The 17,889-nt window shown below is 42.4% G+C and overlaps 1 protein-coding gene across 2 annotated transcripts; it reads right to left on the minus strand.

Annotated features, from left to right (window-relative positions):
• Positions 1–360: 360 nt before the first annotated feature.
• si:dkey-219c10.4 (high affinity cGMP-specific 3',5'-cyclic phosphodiesterase 9A) lies at positions 361–13,887 on the minus strand. 2 transcript variants are annotated; one of them, XM_060076660.1, is made up of 15 exons: positions 13,450–13,887; positions 12,016–12,220; positions 11,025–11,186; positions 10,820–10,871; positions 9,596–9,718; positions 9,054–9,170; positions 8,775–8,834; positions 5,916–6,093; positions 5,265–5,387; positions 4,819–4,911; positions 4,572–4,639; positions 4,368–4,470; positions 4,172–4,276; positions 3,831–3,977; positions 361–2,922 (listed from the first exon to the last, which is right to left on the minus strand). In XM_060076660.1, the coding sequence occupies exons 2-15, from the start codon at positions 12,101–12,103 to the stop codon at positions 2,731–2,733; spliced, it is 1,611 nt and encodes a 536-aa protein (XP_059932643.1). In that variant the 5' UTR covers positions 12,104–12,220; positions 13,450–13,887; the 3' UTR covers positions 361–2,730. The 2 variants fall into 2 exon arrangements, with proteins under 2 accessions (XP_059932643.1, XP_059932642.1); XM_060076659.1 differs by having other exon boundaries at positions 4,359–4,470.
• Positions 13,888–17,889: the final 4,002 nt, after the last annotated feature.

Below are 17,889 nucleotides of genomic sequence, written 5' to 3' on the forward strand. Positions count from 1 at the left end.
ACCCCTCCCCCGGGTCCCTCCCTCTCCTCAGACTGCCCGGGGGAAGGAGAGGAAGGGAGGGACCCGGGGTGTAACCCTGCTCGGGGGAGGGGTCACCCGGCCAGGGGGAGGAGAGGGGGGGTCCCGGGGGAGGGGTCGACCTGCCCGGCCAGTCAACCACGGTTGACTGTCAAAGGTTCTTGGCTCCGTGAGGACCAATCCCGTTTGGGGGGCACGGCTCAACAAAACAAAAACAAACAACAAAACACACACACACACACACACACACACACACACACACACACACACACACACACACACACACACACTCACACACAATGTGCAAATCGGTTAGGTCTTTATCACAATTAAAATCATGAATTGCCCGCAACTTATTTATTGTTTAAAACCGACCAAATGTAAGGTTTTCTACAGGGCAAATGCCAATATTTGTGAGGTATTCACAATCAACAACAAGACGGTGTCCTTCTGTTAATGAATGCAATAAGATAACAAAGTTGAACCAGATAATACACTGTTCATACATTTTAAGTAAAAAACATCATTGGGGCCAAAATGCATATTCAATACACATTTAATACAATTTGAATATGCTTATTTCTAATTGGGTTTAAATCCTGATATTTTTTTTGGTCTTTCGATTCACAAATGTTTTTTTGCCAGTAATACAAATATTACTCTGTGTTAAATACTCCTTCAATCACATATTTTTTTGAACATCCAAACAACATTAAAGGGGACATATTATACCACCAGGTGTGGGTGTGATTAGCCTTACATGCCGTTTAAAAAAATCGAGAAGGGTCCATCTGCAGGCTTGGGCTTTTCCGTCATGACACAAGAACGCCCTTTACGTGTTCCTGGTAGCGTTTCATCGACCAATCACGAGGTGTTTCGAAAGGCATACTGGGTTTCGAAAGGCATACTGGTTTTCGCAAGGCATACTGCGAAGCACAGTCGCAAGGCATACTATGCTTTCCTTCGTTAACGGCAATTTTACCTCTCTCATTAGATTTAGCAATCATGGAGCCCCCACTTGGCTAAAATTAGTCCTATATTACCCGTACTTACTACTAGATCTTATTTTGAAACTTCTGTTTGGAAAATCGGGTTCGGTGTTGACGTTGAAAGTTAGGTTGGTTTATAGCAGAGTTTCCGTTGTCCGGTTATTACCGGTCATTGACCCGGGAAAAACTGAGGAAGACCGACATTTCTTAACGAAATTTCAGAATGACCAATGGAAATAATTCCTTGCACAATTTGAATTGTGTTTAAATATGCTACAGTGGTCATTTGTTTAGCCAATTCATAAACATTGAGGGTTTTTGATTGACCCGACCCGGCCCGCCGATATTTCCCACCACTATCTTTGAGCCGGGTCGGGCCGGGCCTTAGGCCCCGTCCACACGAAGCCGATTTCATGGCGAAACCGCAAAGGTCTTGTACGGTTCGGCCTTCCGTCCACACGAAGCCAGCGAATCTGCTGACTGAAACCGCAAACTTCTGAAACCACCCTCGGAGGTGGTTTCAAATCTATCCGGTTTTGTTTTGGTTTCGTGTGGACGCCTGAAACCGACTGAAACCGCAAACCATGACATCATCGCCCCACCCCTCGACCTCCGAGCCAATGGCTCTTAAGCCCGCGGAGTCTCAGAAATCACAACAAAAAAGATGATGGCGGACTACAAGCTTGTAATCGTTCTGCAGCATATCATGTCCCTTGTTGGGTTGCTAAGCCATTATTTATTGAGAATCTAGTTCGCCATCGTAGAAGAGCTGTTTGTTTGTGTTGTTAGTGGTTCGGGGGGCAGCCTTTATGCGCATGCTCGCCTCTTCTTCTTCTGGATTTGTGTACCAGAAGCAGCGCCCCTTATGGGCCTGGAATGTTTACTACAGCGTTTCTACAGATCAATCCGGTTTCGCTTGGCTTCGTCTTTACGGAGATACTTAGAAACCGGATAGATCGAAACCGTAACGGTTTCGCCCGTTTCGGCTTCGTGGACGGGGCCTCAGATTGAGCGTTTGTGTTTTTTTGTTTTTGTTATCATTGCTTTATTGGCCTAATCTGAGGAGAAATCTATGCCACAAACAGAAATATTATAGGCCTTTATTACACGGGTCTTCTCAATGCCGTGGAACGCTCCGTTCACTTGCATGGGAAGTAGTCTGGATGGATCAGTCTGCCAGCCTACCCAGTTGACTGAAGCAAACGTTGCTCATCTATCCAGCACATATCTAGGTGGACACGCCCACTAGTGATGTCATATGGGGCAGATTTTCGAAACGGCTTGTAAGGCTAATCACACTCACACCTGGTGGTATAATAATTCCCCTTTAAAAAATAAAAATGACCCCACAGAATTTTTTTTTTGCTCAGAGGCACCTTTGTAATAGCACGTCAATGTCCAATAGATGGCGCCATACTCTTCCTTTGTTTTACATTTGATGATAACACACGTACAATTTATGAATCACATTTGAGAGTTTACTTCTATCCACAAGCCGAACTCGGATAAGAAACGGCAAACAAACACAATAAAAATTGAATAACTATGATAAACCCAATAAATTTATACATACAAAATGTTGTTAAATATTGACCCGTTATTCCTCCATACAGGCTGCTATGTGTGTGTATGGCCCCTTATGACTCCACATAGACTCCTATATGCGTCTATGGCCCGTTATGACTGCAGATAGGTTCCAATGTGTGTAAATGGCCTGGGCTGCTCACTGTGCTGCTGTCTTTGAGCACTCCTGCACTGATGCGGTTTGAGCGTCTGATGCGGCCTGGGAGCCTGGAGGAGATTCTTTACTCTTGCTAGCCTTCTCTTGAGCCCGGTTCTGTTTATCCCGCTCCAGAGCTTTTTCCATCTCAGTGTAGTAGTCCAGAGCCTTCCGTACAGGGTATACTATGTGCTGCTGCAGGGACAATGGAAAAGTAGGATTTGTGAGTAGTCTTTGTCTATTATTTATAACTTTTTGCTAGGCCATAGTATGGATCTGGGAAGTATATTGACAGCATGTGACTCAGGAGGTAGAGCGGGTTGGCTGGTAACTGGAAGGTTGCTAATTCGATCCCCGAACTAGCAACAACGTGTCCCTGAGCAATACACATCACCCTGAGCTAGCTATCACCTCTCATGTTTGACACTATCGTCTTTGTGTGAATCTGTGCATGAATGGGTGAATGTCAGGCAATTATTGTAAAGCGCTTTGAGAGACCACCATATTTTGTATTGTACTGTTATTCTGATGCAAGTCCTAATAAAGTATGATGTAGGTTGGCAAAATTGAATATATATTTCCTTTTATGTTATTTCTTGAAGCAATTTAATCTGAATACATATGACATAACATCTTAAATGGAGTTTAATCCTTTACACCACTAACACAAACCAATAGTCCTGTGACAGATGCCTTTGAAGAATCTTGTTCCAACAATGATAATGTCTAGCCATCATCTCAAAAGAATAAAAGGTTTAAAAACCTGAACAGACTGTAATTAGCATTTCAGGCATAAGCACTAAACACACAGACTAGGTTTAGCGCTTATGCCTGCCATTTACACATTCAGATGGGCTATATTGCTAGCTAATGTTACATTGATCATACCCTTAAAACCAATAATGGCACAGGCGTGTTTGTCTGAACAGCATAGCGCACTAGCCTGTATTAAAGGCAGGCCATTATTAGAGTCAGACGTTTATATTGTAGTTATATGAATATTAATTGATATGGATTTATTTTTAACATAATAGCTTCCGGCAGCTCAAATTTAGAACGTTGCATAAGAGTGATCGATTATTAAAGCTGCTATTAGGGCCTACCTCCAGACAGGGGAAGAGGTTGGCCAGCTCGATGAAGAGCGGCATGAGGACAAACCGGATGAAGCCGGTCTGAGAGGAAGGCTTGGTCACCTTATCGCGGTCCATGAAGGGCGTGACCGGAAGTCCCTCCAGCTTCTCCATGTCGCCCTGAGGAGGACAGCAGCAGGAAACCAGATCAGAAACAACCCGCTGTCTAGAACTAATTCAAACCACATTCAGGCTTCTGGGAGACTTCCTGTCCGCATCCAAGTGCCCAAGAGCAAGATGCCATTAACCCTACCTGCTTTTAAATTATGTGAATTCTTTGAATACCTGTCTTTGTATGAGGTGGTGGACATTACCTGGTTGTAGAACTCCTGAAGAAGACAGTCCAGCCACGGCTCGGCCACTTCCATTGGCCTGGCTTCGTTGGAGATGTCACTCACTTTGATCAGGATCATCATCAGCTGTGTGGATTAAGAAATACAAAACCATGTTAGATCAGGACAAAAACACACTCCATTAGATGTTTCCACATAAATTCCTCACTGTTATTACCACATCTTTATGGTCCTTGTTCTTAAAGTCAAACACAGGCAGGATCGTCTTGAACTTGCTGAGGATCTCATTGTGTTTCGTCATGTCAGTGGCCAGGATGCATCTGTAATGAACACAAGCTGAACACAAGCTGGGAGAACAGTGTTACACAGAAAAGTGTGTTTGTCACTGTCAATCACATACATAGGCTACAGGCAGACTTACTGAATGATTCCTTCCCTTATCCGCTTGTATTGCTCTATCGTCAGATTTCTGAAGATGTTGCTCTCTCTCTGTGAAAGTGAAGAACAGTGTGTAATCAGTGTTTTAACAGTGTGTAATCAGTGTTTTAACGGTGTGTAATCAGTGTTTTAACTGTGTTTAGTCAATGTTTTAACAGTTTTTAATCAGAGTTTAATCGTTGTTTTAAATGTGTTTAATCAGTGCTTTTATCCAGCTGCCCAGGTCTTACCTTCTCCAGTATCTCAAAGGCCACGGCGGAGTGATGGTTCTCCAATGGAGAGATGTCGTTGTAGCGCAAAGCCAGCTCAGTCCGTGCATTGATCTGACAGTGTGAAAAATTCATTGTAGGGGGATAGAGTACAACATACTGTTGCTCCATAGGCTAATTAGTAATTGACATAAAGATCAAATGGGGATTCCTTTAATAATATAGAATGTACTTGAAACAGTTGAAATGCATCTTAAAAAACGCATACATATTGTACATCCAGTGACAGATTTCCATAGGGGTTTTGTTATTGCAGAAGTTAGCTTTAATATTCAGAAAGAAAACCCTTAATTGCTGATGACCTCTACATGTGGGTCAGGCTATGAACATGAGGTGGCTCTGAAGCAAAACATTGCAGGATTTCACGTATGAAAATAGTAATGGTTCCCACCATAATGGGAAGATACCTGATAGGCGTTGTTATACCCGGTGTGGTCGAGGTCATGACAGACAGCAGAGGTGAGCATAGTCAGCAGGTCAATACTGTCTATCTTACTCTTTAGGTCAGTCATCCAGATAAGCCCATACATCTGGAGAAGGGGACAATGATGCAAATCTAAATCAGATCAACGTCTGCGGATAAATCTCATCAGAGACTAAATTTAGGGCGCTCGATAGAGGAGTGGTTCGGGTGATCATCATTTTGGGTGTAAGGATCCTGAGTTCAATGTCCACACAGCCATACTGGGGGCATACCTTATATCTGATTCTGAATTCACTGTAAGTCTTTTGGATAAAAAGTCGACTCAATGATTTTTTTTAGTAATAGTGGTATATGGTAGAATAATACCTTTTTTAGTTCAGGTTAGTTCATTTTTCTTTAACTGAACCGTATTATTCCCAAATGCAGCAGATCAACGGAAGCCACTTCAGTATCTTGCTTTAAGGGCTCATTTGGTTAATCCCTATTGATCTGGCACTAACACCAATCAGCCATTGAGGTGATCAACAAATTGGAAAATCTCTTGATAACAGGAGAGAGACCACTACCAAAACTAAAAACACACCTACAGTCAATGTACACCCAATCATTCAATTGAGGCCACACACACACTCACCATCTGGGTGACACAGAAGCAGTGTTTGAAGTTGTGGAAGGGGATGTTGTTGTATCTGCGGTACACTTCAAACAGGAAATGTTGCAGGACCTCAGGCTCGATGTTGAAAGTGGCTATGAAGTCCAGGTCTGTGTACATCACCTGAAGAAGTACCATGATCTCTGCGTCCTCCCATTGCCTGGGGATACACGTGTAGTTCTGGGATCAATCCCAAATGCCATTTCTGAGCGCATTATGGCGATCGTGGCCGGTAATTGCCCATATCCCGGGTTGCCGCAAGGACTCATGGGAAGGATTGAGCTCTGTCTGGGCGGTCTGTGGGGACGTGTGTAGCTCTGTCTGGGCGGTGTGGGTGTGGACGTGTGGAGCTCTGTCTGGGCGGTGTGTGTGGACTTGGGGAGCTCTGTCTGGGAAGCGGTTGACTGCGGTAAATTTTAACCGCAGTCAACCGCTATTAAGAATAAACTATCTAACCCCCACCCTCTCCTTTGTGCCCTTTCTCTGTATCCAATTACTAACCCTGACCTTCTCCTTAATGACCTGTGTCTATATCACCTGTCTAACCCCTACCTGCTACTTAATGACCTGTCTCTATATCCACTGTCTAACTCCTACCTGCTCCTTTTTGACCCGTCTCTAATGCCTAAATCCTCCTTAAAACTCTTTCTGTGTTCACCTTCCAACCGTCCTGCTCCTTAAAGACCATTCTCTCTTGTTTAAGAACTGTAATAGCGAGCTTGCCTTGTGGGGAAATGTTCAAAGATTAACAGAAATGTGCCATTGAGGGCTTTTCTCAGCTGACAATATGTTTCACCAGCCTGACAACCTAAAAGACGGAATAAGTTGATTGTTTATGTCATCCTAAATGGCCCCTATGAACGTTTAGCCCGACTGAAGAAACAGCAAATCGTCATGTATGTCAAGGTTCTGTCGTGCCAAAATAAAATGGTAGACATTTTTTTTTACTCTGAGTTGAAATTATGACATTTAAGATAGCTTCAGCATTAAAAAATGCATTTTGATAAAATTTCTCGCAATTTTTTTGATCTTTAGTCCGTGAATGTACATGATGTTTAGTATATTAGTCAAAGCAAAGTTTTTTATTGTCGCCATTGTGATTCATACGGATGCTGCTCAGCTTGCATGTTGTTTAATCAAATTCTTTGCTTTAGGTCATCTGAGCTGTTCAGTGCTATTTTATGTAAGTGATGATGGTCTTCCATATTCTTTTTTGGAGTGACCCAGGGTCCATTCCAACAGTTCCTTAAATACATTTCATTTATCAAGATAATTACAAATAAAGCTGTTTTAAATGTTTAGAAAGAGAAAACATTCTAAAAGGCTACTAAAATGATCAACAAGGGGGTAATAAAATATAATAATAATAATAATAATAATAAATGTACATCATTTGAATAAAACCAATGTCACCCATTTTGTTTTGGCAGGAAAGAACTTTGACATACGTCACTTATTGCAGGTTCTTTCAACGCAGTCGATAGGGGGCTAAACATTCATATTTTAGATGACCTAAACAATAAACCTATTATGTTGGAGATCCCATTGGTTCAACTGGGTTTGGCTGGTGTTTTTTGAACAACATAAGACTGCAGCATAACAATTTCTGACAAGCCGTCGCCAAACTGATCTTCATTGCGTAGCAGAACACTCGTCTCATTAAGCTAGTCTAGACATGCCATAATTGACAATAAATGATGGGCTCACATTGAAACACTGTTGAAACAAAATAACATTCTGATTTGGCACATTTTCAGGAACTGTTACAAATTAGGAAAGCAAGTCAACTATATTCATTGCATTCCTCCTTGTACCTTGCATGGGGTATTTGGTGTCATCATGTAACCCATCGCAGAGCAGTGGAACGCATGAGTCTAAATAATAATTTAAAAAAAAATGTAATAATTCAGACCACTACAGTTTAGGTTTTAAATAATTGTTACCAAAAACCAACCCACCTCACACCTAAGACCCTTATTTTAAAATGGGATGATATGTATACTAGGGTGACATAACACCCTGGAAAAAATGATATGGTTTCTGTCCTAATAATACACGTGTTCCTATTGTCTAGTGTACGCAAGTCTCCATCTGTATTGGACAGAGCTTGAATTCTGTATTTAGGTGCAGAGACTAATCAAATATGATCAAAGCACACAACCAATTTCCTGAATTGATCCATTGGTTCGCATACATCCCATCTCTTCGACTTTGATAAATCAGAGTCGACACCCGATAAACAAGGATGATTGTATTGTAAAACAAAAGTGTATATAACTAGGTAAAATATAAAAACATCTTTTGTGAAATGCAGTAAATCTAACTAGGAAGGAAAAGCTGTTTTCGTCAGAGGCTAAATTAACACTTTATCTATCTATCTCCTGTTTTTTTTGGTTAAAACACAATGACAATAGAACAAATGAATAAAACAACCAATTAAAATCTGCGTACACTTCCTCTTCCTATCCAACGAGCAGAGCCTTCAAACACAGCGCTTCGTAAATTAGACTTCCTTTTGATTTGCAAACCCTTTAGGGCTCCTATTCATATTCATATGGAGAGTGTGTCTTGGTCCACTTGAAAAGCAGGGGAGAGCTGCCCTAGCCTCTTGATAAATTCATCAGAGGTACTGGGAACACAAGCACAATTCTCTCTCTCTCTCTCTCTCTCTCTCTCTCTCTCTCTCTCTCTCTCTCTCTCTCTCTCTCTCTCTCTCTCTCTCTCTCTCTCTCTCTCTCTCTCTCTCTCTCTCTCTCTCTCTCTATGAGACAGGTGCAGCAAAACAACAAGCATACACACACAAACATCATTGATCATTTTAAATGGTCAATTGTTACTCACCAATTATCAAAGGACGGGGTCTTTAAATACTGTCTCACTTCTTCGGAAACCTCAAGAGAGCTATATAGATATCAAATACAAAGGTTATAAACTATTAAGACACTTACACTGGCTAGCAGCCATATAATATCGAAACGGTAGCTGGTGGAGGAAATTAAATGTTGATTTATGGCTTCTAGAAGATATATTGTAATATTTTGAACCATTTCAACAACACATATCTCCATTGGTAAGACTGATAAGTATATCATGCCTCATCAGGAGAAATTTGTCCCGTACGTGTTTGACCTCATCACAGGTTTTGCGTAGAGGTCTCTTGTGGTAGAAAGGGGAGGGTTTGTGTGGTCCATCAGACAGCTCCTTGAACAGCCCCAGCCAGCTGAGGTGCTCCACACTCTGTGTGGAACATAAACACAGTGAGGTCAACTAACCTGGCGTCGCCTCATGAATGAGTTAATATGTACTTAGGTATTCTGTCACAGCAGACATGCATCACAATAACAAGAAGAAGCAGATCAAAATCTAAAAGAAGAAATTGAGAAATGTAGATAATGCTAAGTTTGGATGATAAAACCATACCAAATATTCACTGTGGTGGTTGGCTTCTGTTTTCACCATTCAAACAAAGATGAAAATAACTCACTGGACTGTACTGTTTTAGTTACATTAATTAGTTACATTATAGATAATTTTTTTATTTGAGTTAAATACAATCTAATTAAAAAGATTACAAATATATAGTTAAGTAAATAATGTTTGCTGATGACTATCATCTACTGACTGTAAACTATAATCGTCCAACCAACCATACAACAACAAACCTAGAAGCTTTGACATTCACCTCCAGTTTCTCCCGGAACAAGTCCACCTGTTTCTTCATCTCGTACACGACTGCAGGCGTCTCCACCGCCTGGGCCAAGATCTTCTTCTCCAGACCCTGCAGTCTGATCCATCAAACACCACTTCAATCAAAACTACAGAACACAGGCTTGTGTGTTCAGGCTTGCCACTTTCAGAGGTACAGGCTTGCCCCTTTCACAGTTGACCAAACCATTTATTTAAAATACAACTATGAACGCTGGAAGTAATTGATCAATTGGCAATATCCATTTGTATGAATAAACGAAAGGACAGAAGCAGAAGCAGAATTCGTTCTCCACAATTTATATATTCTAGGGGTTTGACACTAAGGTTTCAAAAGCACTTGCCCATCGGGCAAGTACAGGTCATGTTCGACTTGCCCAAATGTCATGTTCACTTGCCCAAATTAAAATCAGAATCGTGAACAGGCCCCTTTTTGCCAGGCAGCAGGTCTGGTTTTTGAGAGCTCAGAAAACTCATCCTAGCTCAGACTGAAGCTGAATGTTAGCTTCCACACATGTACGTGTTTAAAAAATAACAAACTACTTCTTTGTTTACTTATTTACCGAATGGTCACATCGTGCCATGAATTGATTTCAGTCCACCGTTGCAACCTATTAAAGCTATCACCCAGTTATATGTAGACTTGCTTGCTTTTATCTTGATTTTATGCAAATGTGCATAACTAAATGTCCAAGGTAGCAGCAAAGATTTGTCTTTTTTAACTTGAAGGTCTAACATTTCTTGAAGGTCTAACTGAATAATCATAATCGCCTTTATAGTACTGTTGTCACAATACTGGATTTTCTAACTTCGATACAGTACCTGGGAAAAATAGCGATATTCTATACCCAAAGTAAATAGAGTATACCTCCAAATTGCAAGGGCTATAATATGCCATCTTGGTGCCAATAGAAAGATTGTTGTGCAAGTGAATATTCAATGTGGATACTACTTTGTTAAAGTGAATAAAGCTGGAACACGTCATAAGTGGAAGATTACATTGCCACCTGAAATAATTATCAGTTGGTCATTATTTTTCTTCTCCCTATTCTTGAAACACACGTTGGATTTCCATGTAAATAAAACAATTGGGTTAATTAAGAAAGTCCAATTGTTGGATGCATAGTCTGAGAAGTGTCCAAGTCCCAAAACACAACAGTACAAAAACAAAATGGGCCTACCTTTTCTCCATGGTGGAGAAGTTAAATCCGAGTGCCACAGCAAGCTCCACACCTACAGCATATGTACGAAGAAAATACAAAAACAAAAAACCGTCAGAACACAGGCTAGGATCTTTCTTTGGCCTTATTTTACACCTAGTTAGTAGCCTTCTTGGTTATATTGATAAGAACCAAGAGTGCCACTCGGTGCCGACGATAGAGATACCTAACAGCTCACTGGTGCAGTCTGCGGCCACCACCTCCAGCTTGTAGCAGGAGCTGGGGTTGTTAGGCTCCAGGCGGGGGGAGATGTTGATGAGGTTGCCCTTGGGGTTGTACAGCTTCAGGATGTCGTGGGGTCTTGCCTCGGCCGCAGAGCGGAATAAGTCTAGACAAAAATGTGAAACAAACGCTACATGAATGGTATGTTATGATATTGATATTGTTGTGACGTTGTATAGGCCAAGGGCCTGCTTATAAAATGTATGATTCCAACAATTCACAATTTGATCTTGGATCATTATGTGATCATTTAATTTGATGCTAAATGGACTATCCTACAAATGCTAACTATTTTAAGGCTATAATAATGCAGTGCATCAAAAGGTGAGATTGGTCCTAATATAAATAACATTTATATAATTAAAAAAAAAATCGAGGTATAATAAAACAGTATATAACAGTGTATATCCGAACCGGAAGGGCTTACGTTTGAAACGCGACTTTCACCTCAAATTTAACTGAATTATATAATCCTGGACCTGACTCAGGAGCGTCTGTCTCTACTGGACCACCTCCTCCCCCCTTTACAATCCACAGAGGAACTGGTCTCTGTGAAATTACTCAAATATTCTCCTCCATGTGCAAAAGTGGACTATTTCCATATCGCGTTAATAACACAAAACAGACCAATGAGTTTTTGTTCTAGTTTTTGCTGGTTTGACTCACTGTCGCGTTTGGATTTAAAATGGGCACAACCTCACAAGAAGTTTAATGCTAGTTATTTAAACATTAATATTGAGTGGTTTTGAGATAGGCCTAAAGACATATTTAATATTTGAAGAAAGTGTTTATTTCATTCTGAGCAAAGATTACATTTGAGAATAGTTTCTTTATTCCTTGAACTTCCCTTTTAACACCGATAGAAACACCATGATAGGGAGATTCACCAAAATTACACGTTAGAAGTGATCTGTGAGCGTTGTTATTTTACTTACCTTTTAAGTCCTGCGCTGGACAATCCAACGGGAGCTCGGCTCTCTCGGGCCTCCCGTTCACCGTGAAGTAGATGATCTTCGTAGCCATATCAGGTGCTGCTGATGCTGCTGTAAATTGTGAACAAGAGCACGTCCGTGCGTGATGAGGAGGACCTCCACGGAGCACCGCCCTCCTCCTAACCCCTCCTAGCTGTTGCTTATAGTCCTCCGTAAATAATAATAATAATAATAATACATTTAATTTAGAGGCGCCTTTCAAAACACCCAAGGTCACCTTACAGAGCATATAGTCATCATACAATTTTTTTAAAAAAAAACAAGACATTGTGGAAACAGATAAATAAATAAATAAATAAATAAACATAAGCAATAAGAAATAAATAAAACAAAAACAAGACAGAACAAAACAAAAAAAACAATCAAAACAGTGATCAGTTAGACGTTGTGTGCGAGTTTGAACAGGTGAGTTTTGAGTTGTGACTTGAAGGTTGTAATGGTGTCTGACTGTTTTATGTGTGGGGGGAGGGAGTTCCAGAGCCTGGGTGCTGAACAGCTGAATGACCGGGCACCCATTGAAGTGAGTCGTGATGTGGGGATACATAGTAGTCCAGCAGAGGTTGAGCGGAGGGAGCGGGAGGGAGTGTATTCTTGGAGGAGGTCGCAGAGATAACTGGGGGCTAGGTTGTGGAGAGCTTTGTAGGTGAGGAGTAGGGTTTTGTATTGGATGCGGTAGTGTACTGGGAGCCAGTGAAGTTGAATGAGGACAGGGGTGATGTGGTCAGATGATTTGGTGCGGGTGATGATCCGGGCGGCTGAGTTCTGAATGATCTGCAGTTTGTTGATGAGTTTGGTGGGGAGTCCGGTGAGGAGGGCGTTGCAGTAGTCTATGCGTGATGTGACAAATGAGTGAACTAGGATTTCAGTGCTGGATTGGGTCAGTGATGGGCGGAGTCTGGCGATGTTGCGGAGGTGGAAGAATGCAGTCCGGGTGATGTTGTGAATATGGGGTGCGAATGAGAGGGTGTTGTCCAGGATGACGCCAAGGCTCTTGACTTTGGAGGAGAAGGGTACTGGGAATCCATCGATAATTATGAGTGGAGCTGGGGTGTGTTGTGATTTAGTGAGGGTGGATTTGGATCCGATGAGCAGGGCCTCGGTCTTGTTTCCATTGAGTTTCAGGAAGTTCCTGCTCAACCAGCTCCGGATCTCTTCCAGGCACGTGATGAGGGAAGTGGGGGGGATGGCAGCGGTGGGTTTGGTGGAGATGTAGACCTGTGTGTCGTCAGCGTAGCAGTGAAAATGGACCCCATGGTGACGGAGGAGTGTGCCCAGCGGGAGGAGGTAAGTGGTGAAGAGGAGTGGACCCAAGACTGACCCCTGGGGGACACCCAGTGAGACACCTGAACACCCAGACTTGTGGTTGCTTAGTTGAACAAAAGTGCTGTACGTAGACACAGAAAGCCCTCTCCGTAGCCGTAGAGCCTGTCGGAGACCCTCTCCTTAGCTTAGTATGGTATGTTCCTGAATCTTCGGATGCCAGCCTTCCGAGTCGGAAGTTTGTCTTCATCTCTCGAAATTCTGACACCGGGATTCCACCGGACGCGTACGCGCCGAGGAACGGCTGCGTCCTCTGCCCTGCGTCCATTCCTACCGGGCGCGTAACGGCAGCGTAGCGCTGCCTTGCGAGCCAGCCGTATTCACGCGAGATCACGAGATCACGCGATAATCCTAAACCTAATGTACTCACCTTCCACTCCCAAAACTATTGCAATTAAATGCCACGCTTTGTCCTTTCTGACATTTTCCTTATAAAAAGGATGATTTGGTACATAAATGACTTCATGTTGCTGAACTTCGACAATGAGTTTCTCGTCGTCCATGTTGCCCACCCTCTGAGACCCACCGGTCATGACGTAATAGAGTGGCGAAGTCACGCCCCTTCCGATAGGGCTCATGGGACCTATGAGATCGAAAAATATGAATGGGAGTCAATGGAGAGAAAATAATTATTTTCTGGTCCCAGTCTTTATATGCCCTGGATTACACATATGTTGTTTGTGGATTTAAATGATAATTTTTCATGCAAAGAAAACTAAAAATGTTCGTGAAGAAGTTTGATCATTTTAGGTTTTATGTGAGGCCGCTTTGTGAACTACAGCTCTTCGCTGCTCTCGACGGATATGATATACGTCACCACACCCGCCCTTGGAACTCGGCACAGAGATGGCGATCTCTCTGCCCCACTTCACCGCTTTTTCCAAGGGGAGGATAAAAGCATCGAAAGAGGTGAAAACCATTATAAATCGGGGCACGTGCAGAGTTTCAGTTATGTCGATGGGAAGATTGTCGGTCTTCTCCACCACGCCAGTCGCAGGGAGCGTGACGTCACATACGAGCCGTGTAGTCTTTCTCGTTGTGTTTTCTCTACAGCCTTTATCTGAACAATTGCACAATAAACGGTCGAACTCTTTGCATTAAAAATTATCCTTTAAATCCACAAACAACATATGTGTAATCCAGGGCATATAAAGACCGGGACCAGAAAATAATTATTTTCTCTCCATTGACACCCATTCATATTTTTCGATCTCATAGGTCCCATGAGCCCTACCGGAAGGGGCGTGACTTCGCCACTCTATAATGTTGATGTGAAGTTACATGAGCTGAGTATTGTGTTTTATTTTGAAAATTTACCGGATGCTCTATGGCTTTTACTTTTCACTTCCTGCCCGGCTCGACCTGCTCTGTCGAAATTGACGCGGTGTAGCAGCGGCTCGCAGCAAAAATAGAATTGGACGGAAAGATAGCGCCGCGGCGCGGCACGCCGCTCCTGGGACGCTGCTGAAACGTTCCGCGGCGCGCCCGGTGGAAATGGTCTCATTGATTATAGTGGAAACGATCAGCAGCGGTGACTGCGGCGCAGCCGTCCCGCGGCGCGTATGCCTCCGGTGGAATCAAGGCTTGAGAATCGTGTAGTCTGAACCGGCCATAATGTCGCGTTTCCACCGCCAAAAGTGGGCGTGATCCGGACTGAGCCTATGGATTTCATGATTATTTTTCTTGATTCAGTTCGCCAAGAAGAATCGTTCAGAATCGTCGCGTTTCCGGTAGCAGTGAATCAAATCATGGAATGACGGTTCTCAGACGAGTCAGTCAGACTTAAAGGGACACTGTGTAAAAATTACTCCCATCTAGTGGTACAATTGTATATTGCATTCAAACTAATAGTGCTCGCTTGTCCAAAAACTACGGTGGGCAGTATGTGCCAAGAAGCTGTGACATGACACCTACTAGGCTACCTCATCGAGTCATTCGAGTGATGATGAGGTTCGTGGACAACTGGACAAATTAGATGGACAAATCAGATCAGGTTTATTGACCAAGCATTCTTACAGACAACGAACTTGACTCCAGCAGTTGTGGACTTTCCAACATGACAAATAACTATACAGATGATAAATAACAGTAGGTCATTTAATGTCAGATTACATAAAATGTCATAACATAAAAGTTGACATAGCCTTTGGTAGTCTTGGAGTTACCGATAATCAAAACAATAATTCCTATAATGCGTGCGGCTGAGCACGCATCCTAATCAACGCATTGTAACCCGTTGATTTCAACAATGTAACAGTATTCTAAATACCAACAATTTACATTGTAACTAACGGAATCAAATCAAAATCAAATCAAATCAAATTTATTGTCATTTTGTTGATTGAACAACAAAACGAGAAGGCGTTTCTCACGGATCAAGATCAACATACATTTCAAACAAACAAACAAACAAACGTCCCAATGATGAATAAATAAATAAATAATAGTGAGTCCAGTGAGAAGATCTGGGACGCTGGTGCATTGAGCATCCTGACAGATTGAGGTAGGAAGCTGTTCCGCAGCCTGGTTGTGGAGCATCTTAAGCTGCGATAGCGTTTCTTGGAGGGTAGGAGCTGAAAGAAGCTGTTCAGTTTGTTTACGTCCACCCCGTCTCTGTTGCTTCCTCCTCCGGGCAGTTGCGGGCACGGTGTCACAGTGTCCGTTAGTATCCTGTGTTTGCGTAGTATGTCCAGATGCCAGCGAATGCCAGTGATGTTACTCGCTCTCAATGTCCTAATGTTTAATATTGTTTCCCTGTCATAAACTACGTTCGTCGTAGGACGTCTCACACTCAAACATTCAATCTCAATCTCACAGATCTCAAGAGGGGCCGCTGCGACTGTGCGCGCCGCCAGTTAGTCGCCCTGGCAACGAGTTTACTTCCTCGTCTCCTATCCTGTTCCTAATTCCTCCTCTCGATCTTCTTTTCCTCCGTATTGTCTTCTTTATCAGAGTTGTTGGTATGAAATCCAGTTGTTCGGGTGATAAATCAACTGTCTCGCAAGCGAGTTGAAGCTCCAGAAGGTCCGCTCTAGCCTAAGTGCGTCTCGGTGGATTTGGATACGGTGACCACAGCAGAGAATAAACCTCCATAACTTGATGAAGAATGGCTTTTGAATTCCTCCAACGCATTTGACAGTATCCATAAGTCATAAGAATATTGTCACGATTTAAACTCGACAAAAATGTGAAAAAGTAAATTAAATATGTAATAAAGTAGCCTTTCAATGACGAGTCGCTCAAACATAGCGCCCCGCATCTCGTTGCCATGAAAAACCATGTTATACATGCTTTGCTTGCACATCGTCGTTTTTTGGGCAACGATGATTCCTTCTCCTGTGGCGTGGCATAACTATGGTCTTTCAAAAAAATGCGGTGCATGTTCAAATTTGCCTGTAAAACTCGTCTCGCTAAACTAAGCTCTGTTCCACCGACCGTCACGCTGGCTCAGAGTGAAAACGCGTTTGCAATTCCTGTACGACGTAGTGCTTTTTGACCCTCTCGGCAGCTCATAGACCGGAAGAAAATGGAAGCCTCCATGAAGCTTACCCGTCCTATGTAACCATATTGATATTAATATTAATTATTCTTCGCTCAGGAGGATAAGTGAGATTTTTGGCAGCGATAATTTTACACCAATGAGGACTTATTTATGAATGAATATGTTGATTTGAGGTAATAAATTACTCAAAATATTACATAGTGTCCCTTTAAGGCCTAAAGGCCTAAATACACCGGCGCCGCAGCGGCGCGTCAAAAAGTCTGCCCCCATTATTCCGGATGTACTAGCCCACACCGGCGCCGACTAGCTGCGCGGCAGCGTTCCGCGCCGCGCCGCCCAACTAGTCTTCGAGCCAATGTTCTATTCCCTAGCGTCGCCGCCCCTGAAAAAGCGCTTTTTAAAAGCTGGTTTGTACATCCCGGGTCCCGTAGGCACCTCCATATCTACCCCTCACCACTGGATGTCGCCCTCTTTCGTTTGTGAGAAACAATTACGAGAATGGACGATGAGAGACGAGGTGGAAAAATATGTTGAATTGTATGACCAATGTTCCCGTCATTACAAAGACAACTCCAAAAAGGACATTGCCTGGCGAGCCATAGCTCTGGAGATTGGCTCTTCAGGTGAGAAATCAACAATGGTGGACTAAGTAATTAAGCGCTTTGAGTACGTGAAAAGCGCTATATAAATTGAATCTATTATTATTATTAAGTACCCAAACCATTAACCATAATGGGAAATAGACGAAATCAAGTCACATACAGTATAATCACACCATGTAGGTAGAAACCAGATTACTTGTAATATACATTTTTTTATTTAAGACAAGGCAACTTCATTTATATAGCACTTTTCAAACATGAAGCAGACTCAAAGTGCTTCACATAGAAATACAATAAATATACAATACAATAAAATAGATAGGCTAAGTAAAAGAAAACACAGGCAAAGTTCAAAAATGCATTGTCATGTATTAACTGTCTCTCTGGGTTTAA

The sequence above is a fragment of the Gadus macrocephalus genome, chromosome 17 (assembly GCF_031168955.1).
Source record: "Gadus macrocephalus chromosome 17, ASM3116895v1".
In the NCBI taxonomy this organism is placed as follows: Eukaryota; Metazoa; Chordata; class Actinopteri; order Gadiformes; family Gadidae; genus Gadus; species Gadus macrocephalus.